This window comes from Dromiciops gliroides, chromosome 4 (genome assembly GCF_019393635.1).
Source record: "Dromiciops gliroides isolate mDroGli1 chromosome 4, mDroGli1.pri, whole genome shotgun sequence".
Lineage (NCBI taxonomy): Eukaryota > Metazoa > Chordata > Mammalia > Microbiotheria > Microbiotheriidae > Dromiciops > Dromiciops gliroides.
Window position 1 is genome coordinate 438,102,541 of NC_057864.1, and position 14,641 is coordinate 438,117,181.

At 43.7% G+C, this 14,641-nt stretch overlaps 1 protein-coding gene across 7 annotated transcripts in view; it reads right to left on the reverse strand.

Moving 5' to 3' along the window:
* The window catches only part of KCNA3 (potassium voltage-gated channel subfamily A member 3), a 129,129-nt gene extending 124,564 nt beyond the window's left edge, over nucleotides 1-4,565 (reverse strand). For all 7 annotated transcript variants that reach the window (XM_044003800.1, XM_044003806.1, XM_044003807.1 and 4 more), the window contains exon 1: nucleotides 1,132-4,565. In XM_044003800.1, the coding sequence (XP_043859735.1) occupies nucleotides 2,768-4,552 (1,785 nt within the window). In that variant the 5' untranslated portion in view covers nucleotides 4,553-4,565 and the 3' untranslated portion in view covers nucleotides 1,132-2,767. The remainder of the gene's footprint in view (nucleotides 1-1,131) is intronic.
* Between the last annotated feature and the right edge of the window lie 10,076 nt (nucleotides 4,566-14,641).

Consider the following 14,641-nt stretch of genomic DNA (forward strand, 5'->3'; position numbering starts at 1 on the left):
TAATTCCAAAAGAAATCACTACTAAAAATGAGCCATTGTGGAAATGTCTAATCATTTAAGATGCAGTAAGTTTAGATATCAGGTAAACATCCATATAAGGGGGCCATTCTACTCAGTTGCCTAGGAAACATTTAAGTAGATGAACTCCACTGAGATGCATTGAAGGATATAAAGAAATGCTGACACTAAGGATAGGTTCACAGAAGAAACCAAATGAAATTACATTTTATCTCAATTATCAGTACTGCTTAGCATCAACCTTATCTGACAACCTCCTCTTCCCACCAAATATTCTCATCACATCCTTTTAAATGATATCCCACTAGGGGGAATGATGTACTTCTTTCTCCCTGAAAACGTTTTATGAATAGGAAAAGACAGTGATAAAGCAAAAAAAAAAAAAAAAAAGGTAAAGAAGATTCTATGATAAAAACCTCAATTTAAGATGGAAAGTAATTTTCCATTATGAAAAAGAAAAAAAAAAACTTCGTTACTTTAATGGTCAATTTCCTCAATGCAAAGGAATACATGACATCTATAATCCTTGTGGTTAAATAATACCAAGTTTTAAAAGGTTAATCTTCAGGCTATGTAAAAGAATAAATTAATTTCTGGAGAAAAAAGATTCTTTTCTGCTTTTAAAAATGAAATATTATTATGACTTCATTGCAATTAGCAAGCTAATTCCAATTGCATGGCCAATATTAGCACTTTATATTATTCTAATGCACTGGAAATTAAAATTGGACCAATTATCTCAAAATGAGATGACTGCCTCCTGTCTTTGCAAGAGGAAATAGGTTGTTAGAAAGCTATGTGAATTAGCAAGGTATTGGAAGGAGTGATTTCAACACAGCATGGGTTGAGGGGTGCATGAGCAGTGATTTGCAATCTTCTTTTACAAATAAACAATGCAAACCAATGGAAATGGAACAGTGTCCATTTGTTTACCAGTGAAAACCAAGCATTATTAATGGTAGCCAAAGTTCTAAGGAAAGATGTATTCCATCCTAACATGGTATTTGTGTGAAACTATTTGTTCTTCAAATGACATTGCAATCTAGGGATGAGAAGTGTTTGTCCAATTCCCTGTACAATCTTACTGTTCTCAACAGACAACACAAAGCTCACCTGATTCTATCTGCTGTCTGGCAACCCCTGGCTTGTAGTTGAAACAGGCAGGTATTTTCCCCAAGGTTTGGTTACTTCCTTTCCCTCCTCTTTATCAATAGTCTTTCATTTTCCCCCATTTAAACTTGAATGTTTTGCATTTTAAAGGTTTAGCTAGCGCTTCCAATGTTGTGCAGTTCAGACCGTGTTAATTGTTGTTGGGGTCTGAGTAATTTCTTTTAAAAGAGAACTTTGGAGGTCATTATAAGTTTTTTTTAAGGTGCACTAATTGAATCTTTAATTTGCATAAGTATCAGACACAATGAAATATGCTCTCCAATTTCATTTATCTGACAGAAATTTCTTGAGGTGGGAAAACTGGAGGCAGTGTCTTTTAAAATTATTGCCTATTAACAGGTGTTTGATTCAGGACACGTCTCACCGTGGCTTATATAGCTAACATTCCAAAGATGATAATTTTCTTTCTTGATTCAGTGAATACTTGGATTATTCCAATGATTTCTTTTTCACATAAAAAAGTTTGATGATTCCTAGTACCCACACCTCAGATTATCTAAGATTAACTTTCTTTGTGCAGTTTACTCAAACAGCGGTTTTCCTGTGAAATCGTGTAAGGAGGAACCATCTGGAAAAGGTTACTGTGGAAACAGCAAGGGGAAGCAGGGGGTGGGGCTAGAGAGAGATGCCATGACAACCTTTTTCGGGTTTCCCAGGAAACGGCGGTTGCTATAGGAACTGCATCACTCAGGTCCGAATTAGTAACTTCCGCTGGAAGGGGTGTCTGTCACTTTAATCTTCTTGTGATATTGCAGAAGCTTATCTCTCAGATGCATTAGGGGGAAAAAAAATCTTTCGTTTCTCTCAGCAGCACTGAAAACATCTCTGTTTCTAGACTATGATTGGTTTTGGCTAGGGGGGCGTGAACAGAACTTCTTCACAACGATTTAAATATTAAATCTAACGCTTTCCAAATACTTAAGCAGTCCACAGGGTTAAACTACAGTTAATCAAATCATTCAATCTTGAGTTGGAGAAAGCATTTTCTTCAGAAATTTTAGAGACATGTAATTCTGAGGAGGGGGATTTCAAACGGAGAGTTCAGATAGAAACTGAATAAATTTACAACGGGTTTACAAACCATTGCACTAATTAGAATTTAATTGATCGATCCTTTAGGCTAGGCAATTTACCTACAAGCACAATAAACAATGCTAGAAGGTCCTCCCACTGACTGGTTAAAAAAAACAAAAACAAAAAATAACACACCCAACAACTGCCTTTAATTATGTAGTTAAACCAGTTACCCTAAAAGCACTTTTAATTCCCCTCCCCACCTACACGTTTCATTGTTTCAGAGCGTACTAGAAACCAAAACTAAGTCACAAACAGCATTTCCGCTATTTGCAAGATTAAAAGAAAGAAAAAATGGGGAGCAGAGGAAACGCAGCCCATTTGCAAAAGACACCTGTTTTGGTACGAAGCAACATGGGACAGGGGCGGGGTGGATGAAGGAAGTGTATTTTCCATATTCTTCTCCGGATGAATGGTCTGGAAATGTATAAAAACGAGGGCATACACAGACCAATGGGGCACGTTCCACACAATACTAAGCATAGCATATCACTAGTATCATGTATTAGACATCGGTGAATATCTTTTTGATGTTGACACACGAGTTGGGATTATTGTTCGTGGTGCAGGTGGCCGTGGAGTTGCCCGTTTTGAAGGGGGCTGGGGGGAAGGTGCTATGGTTCATACCCGCCTCCTCGATCACCATGTATTCTGACTTACTCAGAGTCGAATTACTCCGAGCTTTCCTTAGCTCTTCGACTGAAGAGGAGAGATGCTGGCAGCTCCCCACGTGCATATACTGGGCTTGCTCTTCGCCCTCCGTCTCTCGGTGATAGAAGTAGTTGAAATTGGAAACAATGACTGGCACCGGCAAGGCGATCGTCAGGACACCAGCGATGGCACACAGCGATCCCACAATCTTGCCCCCGATGGTCACCGGGTGCATATCCCCATAACCTACGGTGGTCATGGTGACCACTGCCCACCAGAAAGCATCAGGAATACTGCTGAACCCAGAAGCTGGGTCGTCTGCCTCTGCAAAGTAGACGGCGCTGGAGAAGAGGATGACCCCGATGAAGAGGAAGAAAATGAGCAGCCCCAGCTCCCTCATGGAGGCCTTCAGGGTCTGCCCCAGGATCTGCAGCCCCTTGGAGTGGCGGGAGAGTTTGAAGATGCGGAAGACCCGCACCAGCCGGATGACCCTTAGGATGGCCAGGGACATGGCCTGCTGTCCATTGCCCTGTCTCTCGGCCAGCTCAGTGCCCAGGGTGATGAAGTAAGGGATGATGGCCACGATGTCAATCAGGTTCATAATGTTGCGGGAGAAGGTGGCCTTACTGGGGCAGGCGAAGAAACGCACCAGCAGCTCAAAGGAGAACCAGATGATGCACAGGGTCTCTACCACAAAGAAGGGGTCCGAGAAGCTGGAGGCGCCCGCCGGCGAGCCCGACGTGCTGTTGTTGGCGGCTTCCAGAGTGTCTGGCGACAAGGGCACCGGGTAATCCTTCTCGTCGCGGAATTCGGGCAGCGTCTCCAAGCAGAAAATGACAATGGAGATGAGGATGACGAGCACCGACACGATGGCGATGCCCCGCGCCGGCCCCGAGCTCTCAGGGTACTCGAAGAGTAGCCACACCTGGCGCTGGAAGTCGCGGCGGGGCAGGGGCCGCTCCTCCTCCCTGAGGAAACCCTCGTCCTCTCGGAACTTCTCCATGGCCTCCTCGCCCAGCTGGTAGAAGCGGATCTCCTCGGAGAAGATGTCGATGGGCACGTTGACGGGCCGGCGGATGCGGCCCCCGGACTGGTAGTAGTAGAGGATGGCGTCGAAGCTGGGCCGGTTGCGGTCGAAGAAGTACTCGTTGCGGAGCGGATCGAAGTACCTCATGCGGCGCTTGGGGTCTCCCAGCAGCGTCTCGGGGAACTGGCACAGGGTCTTCAGCTGCGTCTCAAAGCGCAGCCCGGAGATGTTGATCACCACCCGCTCCCCGCAGCACTCCTGCTCCCCGCCCGCGCCCGCCCCTGCGGGCGGCCCGGCGGGCGGGAGCGGCTCATAGCGGTCGCGGTCACGGTCACGGTCACGGTCACGGTCACAGCCGCCGCAGCCCCCCGGCGGCGGGCCGCCCGCCTCGGGCTCCAGCAGGTGGTCCCCCGGTACCACGGTCATGCCGGGCGGCAGTTCGGGGCTGGCGGCGGTCCCCGCGGCGGGCTCGATGTAGCCGGGGTTGACCAGGGTGTGGGCGCCGCCGCCGCCACCCGGCTGGGGCTGGGGCTGGGGCTGCGCCGAGGGGTGGGCGCGGTGGCGGACGGAGGGTGGCGGAGGCGAGTGCAGGAGGCTGAGATGCTCGTCCATAGGCAGCGGCGGCGGCGGCCGAGGCGGAGGAGGAGGCGGCGGCGGCGGCGGCAGCGGCTGCTGCCCCTTCTCCGCCTCCCCTCGCCGCGCCCACCCTCCGCCCGCCGCCTCAGAGCCGCCGAGCCCGCAGCCTGTTGCTGCTGCTGCCGCCGCCGCCGCCGCGAGGCTCCGTCTGGGTCTGCCTCGCTCCTCTCGGCTCCGCCAAAGACAGACAGCTCCCTCCCCTCGCCTCGCCGCGCCTCGCCGCGCCTCGCCTCTCTCCCCCTCCCTCCGCCCCGTCCGCTCCCCCCGCGTGGCGCGCGCGCGGCGCCCCACTCCACTCACCTCGGGATTCCCGCCCACCGCGGCGGGGGCGCGCCGGCCCTTCCCGCCCACTGCGGCGGGGACGCGCGCCCCTGTCCCCCTGGGCCGGCTGGGGACAGCCACAGGGTCTTCCCCACCCACCCCGGGGCCTCGGGGGCGGGAGCTCAGGTTTCCTTTGGTGTCTGGACTGTATCCTATCTAGTGTGTTGTCCCAGACCCCTAGGCTGACCTCTCCTCTCCTGAGCTCGAGATGCGGACAACCGCACCCCGGCCCCATGCTCACTCCGCTTAAGGGGCAGTTTACCTGTCCCTAACATCCCAGCGAGTCGCCTCTCTCCCCTTCACTACCATCCTTAGCCTAGGATAACGCATAACCGCTTTTTTTTTGGCGGGGGGGGGGGGTGTTCTCAAGTGCTTTTCTTTCATTCATTCAACAAGCACTTATTAAGCTCCAACTGTATCAGGCACTGAACTAAGCCCTTTTCCACAGTGCAGGCAGCTCACACCAGCCCTCTCCTCTCTACCTCCACGTCCCTCCTCTCCCAAATGAGTTCGACTTGAGTTGGGCCCTGTCTCACTCCCCTCACCCCCTGGTCGGATCGTATCACCCAGAACCCCAGGATGGCCCAGCTTAAGGACGTGGCGTGTGCCAAGTACACCAACCCCGCTGCAAGGCGTGTGCCTGGAAGTTGGTGTAGCCAGGGAACAACGTGGAAGCAACCTCAGGTTAGGGTGTTGGGCAACATAAAGAATCAAAGGCTCTTGCGTGAGCTGTAAAAGACCCCAGAAGCCATCGAGTCCAACCCATGGTTTTATACAAACGAGGAAACTGAGACTCAGGGACCTCAAGTGGCCTTCCCAAGGTCACGAAGATGGTAATCGTCAGAGGCTGGATTTCAACGCAGAATCTTTGACTTCAGGGCGGGAAGATGAAGTAGAAGGCAGAGCCAGCTGGGAAAGGAGGCCTGGATGGAGCGGTAGTGCTTCAGGTACAAGCTCTTAAAAAACAAAAGACACTTCAGTGTTAAGACCTGCGGCACACTTCTGGGAGGGAGACCTATACCTGACAGTAAGCTTTCATTTATCTCCTTCTAGGGTGAGATACTGTATGGGAGGTATGGGTGCTGCAGGCAGTCTCATTGGAGTTAAAAGAAAATCGGTCATAAAAATCCTTCCAGGGAGTCCCTCCTGCTGTGGGAAGATGAATTATGCATAGGTCACAAGCATGCTATAGCAGAGACTAGAAGAAATGGAGAAGACCCCCACCCGTTAAGGATCTAGTCTCCAGCCAATGTTGGCTGGTTGGGAATGGAGGTGGGAAACCAATATTTTAAGTTATCTCTGTTAACTGGGGTAGCTACTATAAGAGCTGCCTTTGGGGGAATTGGTGGTGAAGAAAGAATATGAGTGGGTTTGAGGGTGAGATAGGGAAAAAGAGAAGCACTACAGGCAAACCTGTATGGTGTAGAACATAATGGCCAGACAAGACAGCTTTGAGATGGAGAGGAGAGGCAGCTGCTTCAAGAATCCATATTTAATGTGCTTTCAATGCCTTGTTGGCTTCTCCTGTGGTCGGGAAGCCACGCTCTAGTTGTTAAATAACCGGATTGCACCTCTATTGCTTGACTTTTTTTTTCCTAGGCTAGACTCATGCATTTGTCCCTGTTTCATTTCATCCATTTCTCTAAATAGCCAAGGTCACTTTGAATTTAATCCTTATTTTCCAAGGATTTAGCAAACCTGCCCAATTTAGTGTCATCCACAGACTTAAAACATGTGTCCTCTATTCCATGATCCCAGTCATTTATAAAAATAGTAAATAATTCAGGGTACAGGATTAAGCTCTGTGGAACACCACAGTGTATAACGCTTCCTTCCACTAACCTTTACCCACCTTCTCCACCCTCCAAATACACACCAGCCCACAAATAGCCTAACAAGTAGTTTTTAGTATTCCTAACAGTAGACATTAGCAATTCTGTAATGCCACAGTGTGTGCATTTTTATGTAGCCTTTATCTTCAAAGAACCGCCCCCTCCCCCACTGTGCCTAGGACTGTATGCACTGTGTCCTTTTACAAACAAATGAATAAAATTGAGTTTAAAATACATTTCTCAGTTTTTCTCACTGGTTTTCCCCTTCTGGCTTGCCATGGTGTGGCACCTGTCTGGGGGCTCTTTAATGCCTCCTCTCCTCTCCTTCCACTCATTTATCAGTTTACATTCAAGTTTGCATTTGTCCCCTCAGCTTACCCAAGTCAGTCTTAGGCAAAATAGACATTCAGTAAATAAAAAATGAAGTTCGTCAACTCATAAATCTTCAGAATAATAAGAATTGACATTTATAAAAAGACTTCAAAATTCACAACATGCTTTCCCTACATTGTCTCTTTTAACCCTCACTGAAACCCTGTGAAGTAATTGCTTCTATCAACCCCCGTTTACAGCTAAGAAAGCAAATGGAGAGAGCTGTGGCTTGCCAGGGACCAAATAGCTATTGCTGGTAGAAGATGAGATTTGAATCCCAGTTCTAGGTCAAGTGATCTAACCATTAAGCAAAACTGCCTCACTATCTCATTATGTGCCATTCACACTGTTTTGTATAATTTACATACTTGACACCTGAGTGAGTTTGATTTGCTACTGAGTAAACTCATAGAAAGGCAAAGACCCTGCTAATTTTCTGAGTCCAAATGTTTAATATACTCATGTGTCTAAACGAGGAGGTGACTCATTCCTTGTTTCTCAGAAATTAGCACTAAAATGTGTTAGTCAGTGACAAAAAAGAGCAGAGCCAAAGATGACCTGTGATGGATGGTCTCAGGCTTCTTCTCCCTGCTGAGAAGGAGCTCTGCTTTGGATAGGGTTATTTCCGTCCTTCTTCATGTCTTGTCTGACAGATTCAGACTACAGCCTCCTGTTAGGAACCCTTTAGACTCAGAGGATTTTAGAGATAGAAGGGAGCTTAGTGATTCCTTTTTACAATATATTTTACAGATGAGGAAACTGAGTCATCCAGAGATTTTTTTTTTTAAGCAGTTTGGCCAAGGTTACACAATGAAAGAGCCAGGGTTGGAACCCAGATTTCCTAAACTTCCAATGCCAGTGAAACTGCTGCTACAGCACACAGTTAAATTCTCTGATGATAAGCATTTGTGGGTGCTTAATGTGTGTTAGATTGGAAGACTAGCCTGTTTGTGCCTGATTACTGACTATTCACTGCAATGTATATTTATCATAACTGAAAACCACTGCCTTCTGAAGGCTAGTCCTTAGCCTACAGGAAGTGAGCTGGTGGGCACAATCCAACCTTTGTTGGATATCAGTACCCATCACAACAAGTCAACATTGCAATTTTAGTAATAACACATGCCATTTATTTAACACCCCCAACTGAGTAGTTCAAAGTACTTTGAAAATGTCTCATTAATCTGTATGAAGCCCCTGGGGGATAATAATAATATTATTATAATGTTCAAGGCTAAAATTCTGGCAAAGCCAAAGGTTGTTTTGAGCATGTGCAGGGTTTCACCACTGCCTGAATGAAATCATGAGGTGTGATTTAGATAAAATGCAGAATCAAACCATACTTGGTGGAGGGTTTTTTTTTTGGGGGGGGGTGGCACTTTTGGTTTGGTTTTTGTTTTTTCTAAGGACTATTAGGCTTGGAATAACTCACTGCTTTCTAGTCAGCTGATGAGACAGTCATAACTAACTATCTATCTATCTATCTATCATCTATCTATCTGTGTCTGTCTATATCTCTCTATCTCTATCTAAGTCTAGTCTATTTGTCATCTATAGCTATGGATTTAATGACCATCTATTATGTGTAAAATGTGGGAATACAAAGTTGCGTGTGCACGTCATACTAATAGATTATGAGCTCCATGAGAGCAGGCACCATATCTTATTTAAACTTTGTATCACTCCCAGGAGCAAGAAGAGTACTCTACACTGAGCAGACCCTAAAGAAATGTTTGTTGAAATGTATTGAAGTTGGATGTGGTCCCTGTATTCAAGGATGACCTTGCTATCTAGTAGGGAGACAAAGAGAGCGAAATAGCAGTATATGTTAGCAATACAAGAGATGGAACAAGGGAGTAGTAATTGATTAATTGTGCAATTAATTGCTAAGTGAATGGTATGATGAATGAAATGAGTTCAGAGGAGTGAGAGATCACTGTGAGCTAGTTGTGTAGAGGCTTTCCTGAAGGATGCAGGACTCAAGCTGGGCAAAAAAGTATGAATAGAATTTGGATTGATAAGAAAGAAAAGGGATGGTAGGTAGAATTTGAACAAAGACATGGGGGTGAGAAAACATAAGTCAAGTCCAGAGGACCAGGAATAGAACACTTTGGCTAGAGAACTTATATAGGACAGTTGTGGGAAACAATACTAGAAGGATACACTGGCCTTATTCCCTTCTGAGTTGTGCTTTTGACTTTCCAAGCTTCACTACTGTGCATCAACTGCAATCTCCCTTTGGATCCCCCTTTACTGCCTGATCATCCATTCAGGCCTACTCATCCTGCAACATCCCTTTGCCTTATTGGTCCTTTTATCCTTTCCCCCATTGTTGAGTTTCATCTGGGGTCTTTATTTTGGGAAAGAGCCCAAGCCAGTCCATTATTCTCCTTCCAAATGTGCCTCTGACTTTTGGGACTTTAATATCAGGTACCCATGTTGGGTATCTTCACCTCCCTCCTTCTAGCTCTCTTTGGTGTACTCTGCCACCCCCTCCCTCCACCATTAGAATTTAAGTTCCTGGAGGGCAGGAAGTGTCTATTTTTACTTGTATTTGGATCTCCAGCACTTAGCACAGTGCCTGGTACATAGTAAGCACCTAATAAATGCTATTTGTTTGTTACCTTTGCCTAGATAGTGGGGGACCTGAAATACCAACATATAAACTTGGGACTTTATCCTCTAGCTTGTGGGACTTGTAGGCTCACCTTGTCAGAGACATATGAGAGCAAGACTCCCACCTGAACCAGATTAAAATGTAATTGGGGAGGGGGCAGGTAGGTGGCACAGTGGACAAAGCACCAGCCCTGGATTCAGGAGGACCTGAGTTCAAATCCGGCCTTATATACTTGACACTTACTAGCTGTGTGACCCTGGGCAAGTCACTTAACCCTCATTGGCCCATGCAAAAAAATATTAGAAGATGTTCAACAAAATTTTTTAAAAATACAATAAAACACAGATAATATCAATTTGTGATTTTCTAAGTCACTCTTTGACTGGCAGCAATCTATTTCTATTTGAATTTGACACCATTGCTAGTCAGTCGAGAACAACTGAAGGCTTTTGAATAAGGGAGTGCCATGATAAATGAAAGTAATATTTTAAGCAAATAAATTTAGTTCAATAACTTAGAGTAGGGAAAGCTTGAGGGCAGGATACCAATTAGGAGCCAACTATAGCACTCCAATGAGAGATCATGAGAATGACTGAACTAAAGGGTTATGTGTGGGAATGGAAAAGAAAGGATAGATAGACATTTTGAAGGTACAATTAAGATGACATGGTGACAGATGATTCTATATCCTGCCTATTTAGATTGATTTTTTTTTGCTGCTCCCCAGCATAGATACCCTACTCCAGGAAGACTGATACAGAAGCAATGTGCTACAATAGGAAGATGTTGAAATTAGATCCATTGAAGGTTATGATCAAGGCAGTGACTTCATCAGACTTGTGTGTTTGGGAGATTACTTTGGCAGTCTCATGAAGGATGGATTCAAAAAGGGAGAGACTAGATTCAGGGGAACCAATTAGGAAGATATCAAAGTACCCCAAGCAAGAAACAATAAGGGCTTTAGCCAAGGTGATAGCCATGTCAGTGGAGAGAAAAGGTTAGAGCCAATAAAAACTGAAGAGATAGAATGAAAAAGACTCAGTGAATGTTCATGTATGGGGGAAGGAGATAGAAGAGCTAAGGATGACTTCTTGGCTACAAAGCCCAGTGATTGAGATGATGGTGCCCTCATAAGAATAGTTTGAGCATTTAATTGTTCTCTGATTGTTTCATGTGTTTTTTTAAACTCTTTCCACTTTGTAAACTCCTTGAGAAAAGGAGGATATAGTATACTTTCTAAATATTCTTTTATTCCATCTATCTTCTAGTGGAATGGCAGGCATATAACAGATATTCAATAAATGTTTACTTATACATTGATTGACTAATTATGGTAGATGTCAGCTATAATACATTTGCTATTATATTGATATGGATAATAGTAGTCAGAGTAACTGACATGTTTAGAACCTTTGGGTTAACAAAGGACTGGACATAGATGATCTCATTTTATGCTTAGAAATATCAATATCCCCATTTTTCAGATGAAGAGACAGACTCATAGAGGTTAAACAACCCAAGGACACAAAACCAATAAGTGGTAATGAGGTGGCATTCCAACCTAAGACTCTCATAACTCCATGTCCAGCATTCTCTTCATTATATCTCACAACCACCCATTTATAATACAGTTAGCTCAGCAAGTATTTATTAATTTTGAAAAATGAATTGTTATTGATATCTTTTTATATCACCATCATTTCCAGTTGTCACCTTCCCCCTCCCAGAGAATCATCTTATATAAAAAGTATTTTTAAAGACAAAATAAAAGAGGGAAAAAATAGCATAACTAATCAATATAATTAGTTTCAAAATATGTTTAATGTGCAACATTAATAGACCTCCTACCTCTCCAAAGAGGGGGGAGGGGAGATTTTTCATATTTCTTCTTTTGAGCCATGCTTTTGACAAGCATTTATTAAGTGCTTACTATGTTCCAGGCACTGTGGATACAAAGAGAGGCATAAACAAGGTTCTTGCCCTCAAAAAGCTCACAATCTAATGAGGAAAATATCATTCAAACCACTATGTACATAGAAGATATATACCAGGTAAATGGAAAGTATTCTTAGAGGGAAGACACTGGCAGTAGAGGAGACTGGGAAGGTCCTCTTGCAAAAGATAAGTAAGATTTTATCTGGGTTTGGAAGTAAGCCAGGGAAAGCAGAAGGAAGAGATGAAGAAGGAGAGCATTGAAGACAAGGCAGATAGCCAGGGAAAATGAGTGTCATGTTCTAGAAATAGCAAAGTGGCCAGTGTCACTAGACCACGGAGTATGTGGAGAGGACTAAAGTCTAAAAATACAAGAAAGATTGGGAGGGCTTCAAAAGCCAAACAGAGGCAGCCAGTGGAGTTTACTCAGCACAGTAGAGGACTGCCATAGTCATACCTGTACATTAGGAAGATCACTTTGGTGGCAGAGTGGAATTTGGGGGAGAGTGAGGAAAGACCTGTTTCGACAGAGGCAGTTTTCTTACCTGGGAGTTCTCCAAACCAGTGAAATCACAGGTCTATTACCTATCCTGTAGATATACTTACACATAGAGAATAAAAATATCCAACAGTTGGTGAGTTTTTCAGTTCTTCAAAACCTCTGTGATTGTATTCATTATGAGAAGTGCAAGGTGAGATAATGAAATAGCCACAGAAATTTTTGTTTTATCTTTGGGTAAATGATTAAACAATCTCATCCATTCCCCTTTTCAAGGAGAATTTATGAACCATCCTTCTATCTAGCTACAATTTTGCTTATAAGCTCCTGTTTCACAAGAATGTCAGTATTGCTGTAACTCAGATCCTTCCATAGTACATCAATTCATAGATCATTGGACAAGGATCCTACATTTAGATCCTACATTTGTGATGAAATAATGAGATTTAGCAGATACTCAAAGACCCACCTGGAGATTAATCTAGACTGATTGAATCAAGTGAGAGTGATTAACTGCTGATTAGCCTACTTCAAGTTAACTGGATTGTAATCACACCTTGAGAACACCTTCAGAACCAATGGATTTAGATGACGCCAACCAATCAGCTTGAAGCAGTATGTAAGGACCGCCTCTGTTCCAGAGCTATGAAAAGCTTCCACAATCAGTTTGTTGGAGAGAGTTCCTGATTGAAGCAGGCTTGTGGCAGAGGACTTGAGGAAGAGCCAGACCAGGCTAGAACTCTAGGCTAAATAGGCTTTTTCTTAACTTTCTGAACTCCATGGGAATATCTGTATGCTTTAATAAATGTTTAATGCCCAAGGACTGGTGCTAAAGCTTCTAATTTAAGGCGACCACAATTTAGATTTTAAACATCACACATTTACTAGTAGTTAAATGAGTGGTTATAGATATGTTTCTTGGTATCCTTTGCCCCATTTCCCCCTTGGCACCTTCTACAAATGTCTCACAAAAGCAGAACGGGTTCTATGGGACTAAAGAGAATTTTATATTTTTAAAATGAGAAGGGGCAGAATAGAGAATCTGTTCTAGCATTAACTATCTGATCTTATTTTTCTTGTGTGTCCCATCCTAAAACTGACATTAAATTGACCTTTACAGGGGTAGCTAGGTGGCTCAGTGGATGGAGCGCTGGCCCTGGATTCGGGAGGACCTGGGTTCAGGTCTGGCCTCGGACACTTGACACTTGCTGGCTGTGTGACCCTGGGCAAGTCGCTTGACCCTCATTGCCCCCCCCCCAAATACATAAAATAAATTGACCTTTAGATGGAAAAAATGGCAGATAGAAGCAGGAATACATTTCCATAGAGTACTCACTTCTCTCTGTCCCTAAAACTGGCATGTTATGTATCCACATGGCCTCAAACAGATTAATCTCTGAGTAAAATTTTTTTCAGTAAAATTTATTCTTTGGTGCCTTCAACCTTACCTCTTAAGCTTATCTTTTCCCCAAACTCTTAGGGTGGGGTATGGAGAAAGATAAATTGATTCATACTAAGGTGTTAACTTAATTTTTTACCCCTCTCTTAAGTAACAAAGATAGTGACAAGGGTAATCCTTAACTTAAATGAAATGATTTATCAACTCTAGTCTATGTGACATAGGCCTGGGGATAAGGGGTCTTCCTGCCACTTCTTCAACTCATCATGTCAATTGTGTAGCCAACTACTATAAATAACACTTCCCAATACAGGTTCTGTGCCAAATCCAACCTCTAAAGTATTATATCTTTTTTTATTCATAAGTTCTTGAAATCATGAAATCTTCTATGAAAACTTTTTTTTGATGGGAAAAGAGGTCACCAATTACCCCTTGGCTTCTGCTTCAAGTTTAAATATGCATTTGTGATAATTGTTTTCAATAATTATTACCTTATATTATGAATATTCCTGTAGTTCCCATATTATTAATGGTTGTCATAATTGAAAAAAATCAATTCACAATGGCTGAACAAGTTGTGGTATGTGATTGTGCTATAAGAAATGAAGAACAGAAAAACCTGTGAAGACCATGAAGACAAACTGATGCAAAGTGAAATAATCAGAACCAGGAGAACATTGCACATAGTCACAGCAATATTATACAATGGTCAACTCTGAATTACTTAGCTATATTGATAGATACAATGATCCAAGACAATTCTGTTTTGTGGTTTGTTTGGCTTTTTTTTTGTGGGGCAATTGGGGTTAAGTGACTTGCCCAGGGTCACACAGCTAGTAAGTGTCAAGTATCTGAGGTCAAATTTGAACTCAGGTCCTCCTGAATCCAGGGCTGGTGCTCTATCCACTGCCCCACCTAGCTGCCCCGATCCAAGACAATTCTAAAAGGATTTATGATGAAAAATGCAATTCGCCTTCAGAGTGATGGAATCTGAATGCACATCTAAGCTTAGTCTTTAAATTTATTTTTCTTATTTTGTAACATAGCTAACATTGAAATATGTTTTTTATAGTTCCACATGTATAATTGATAC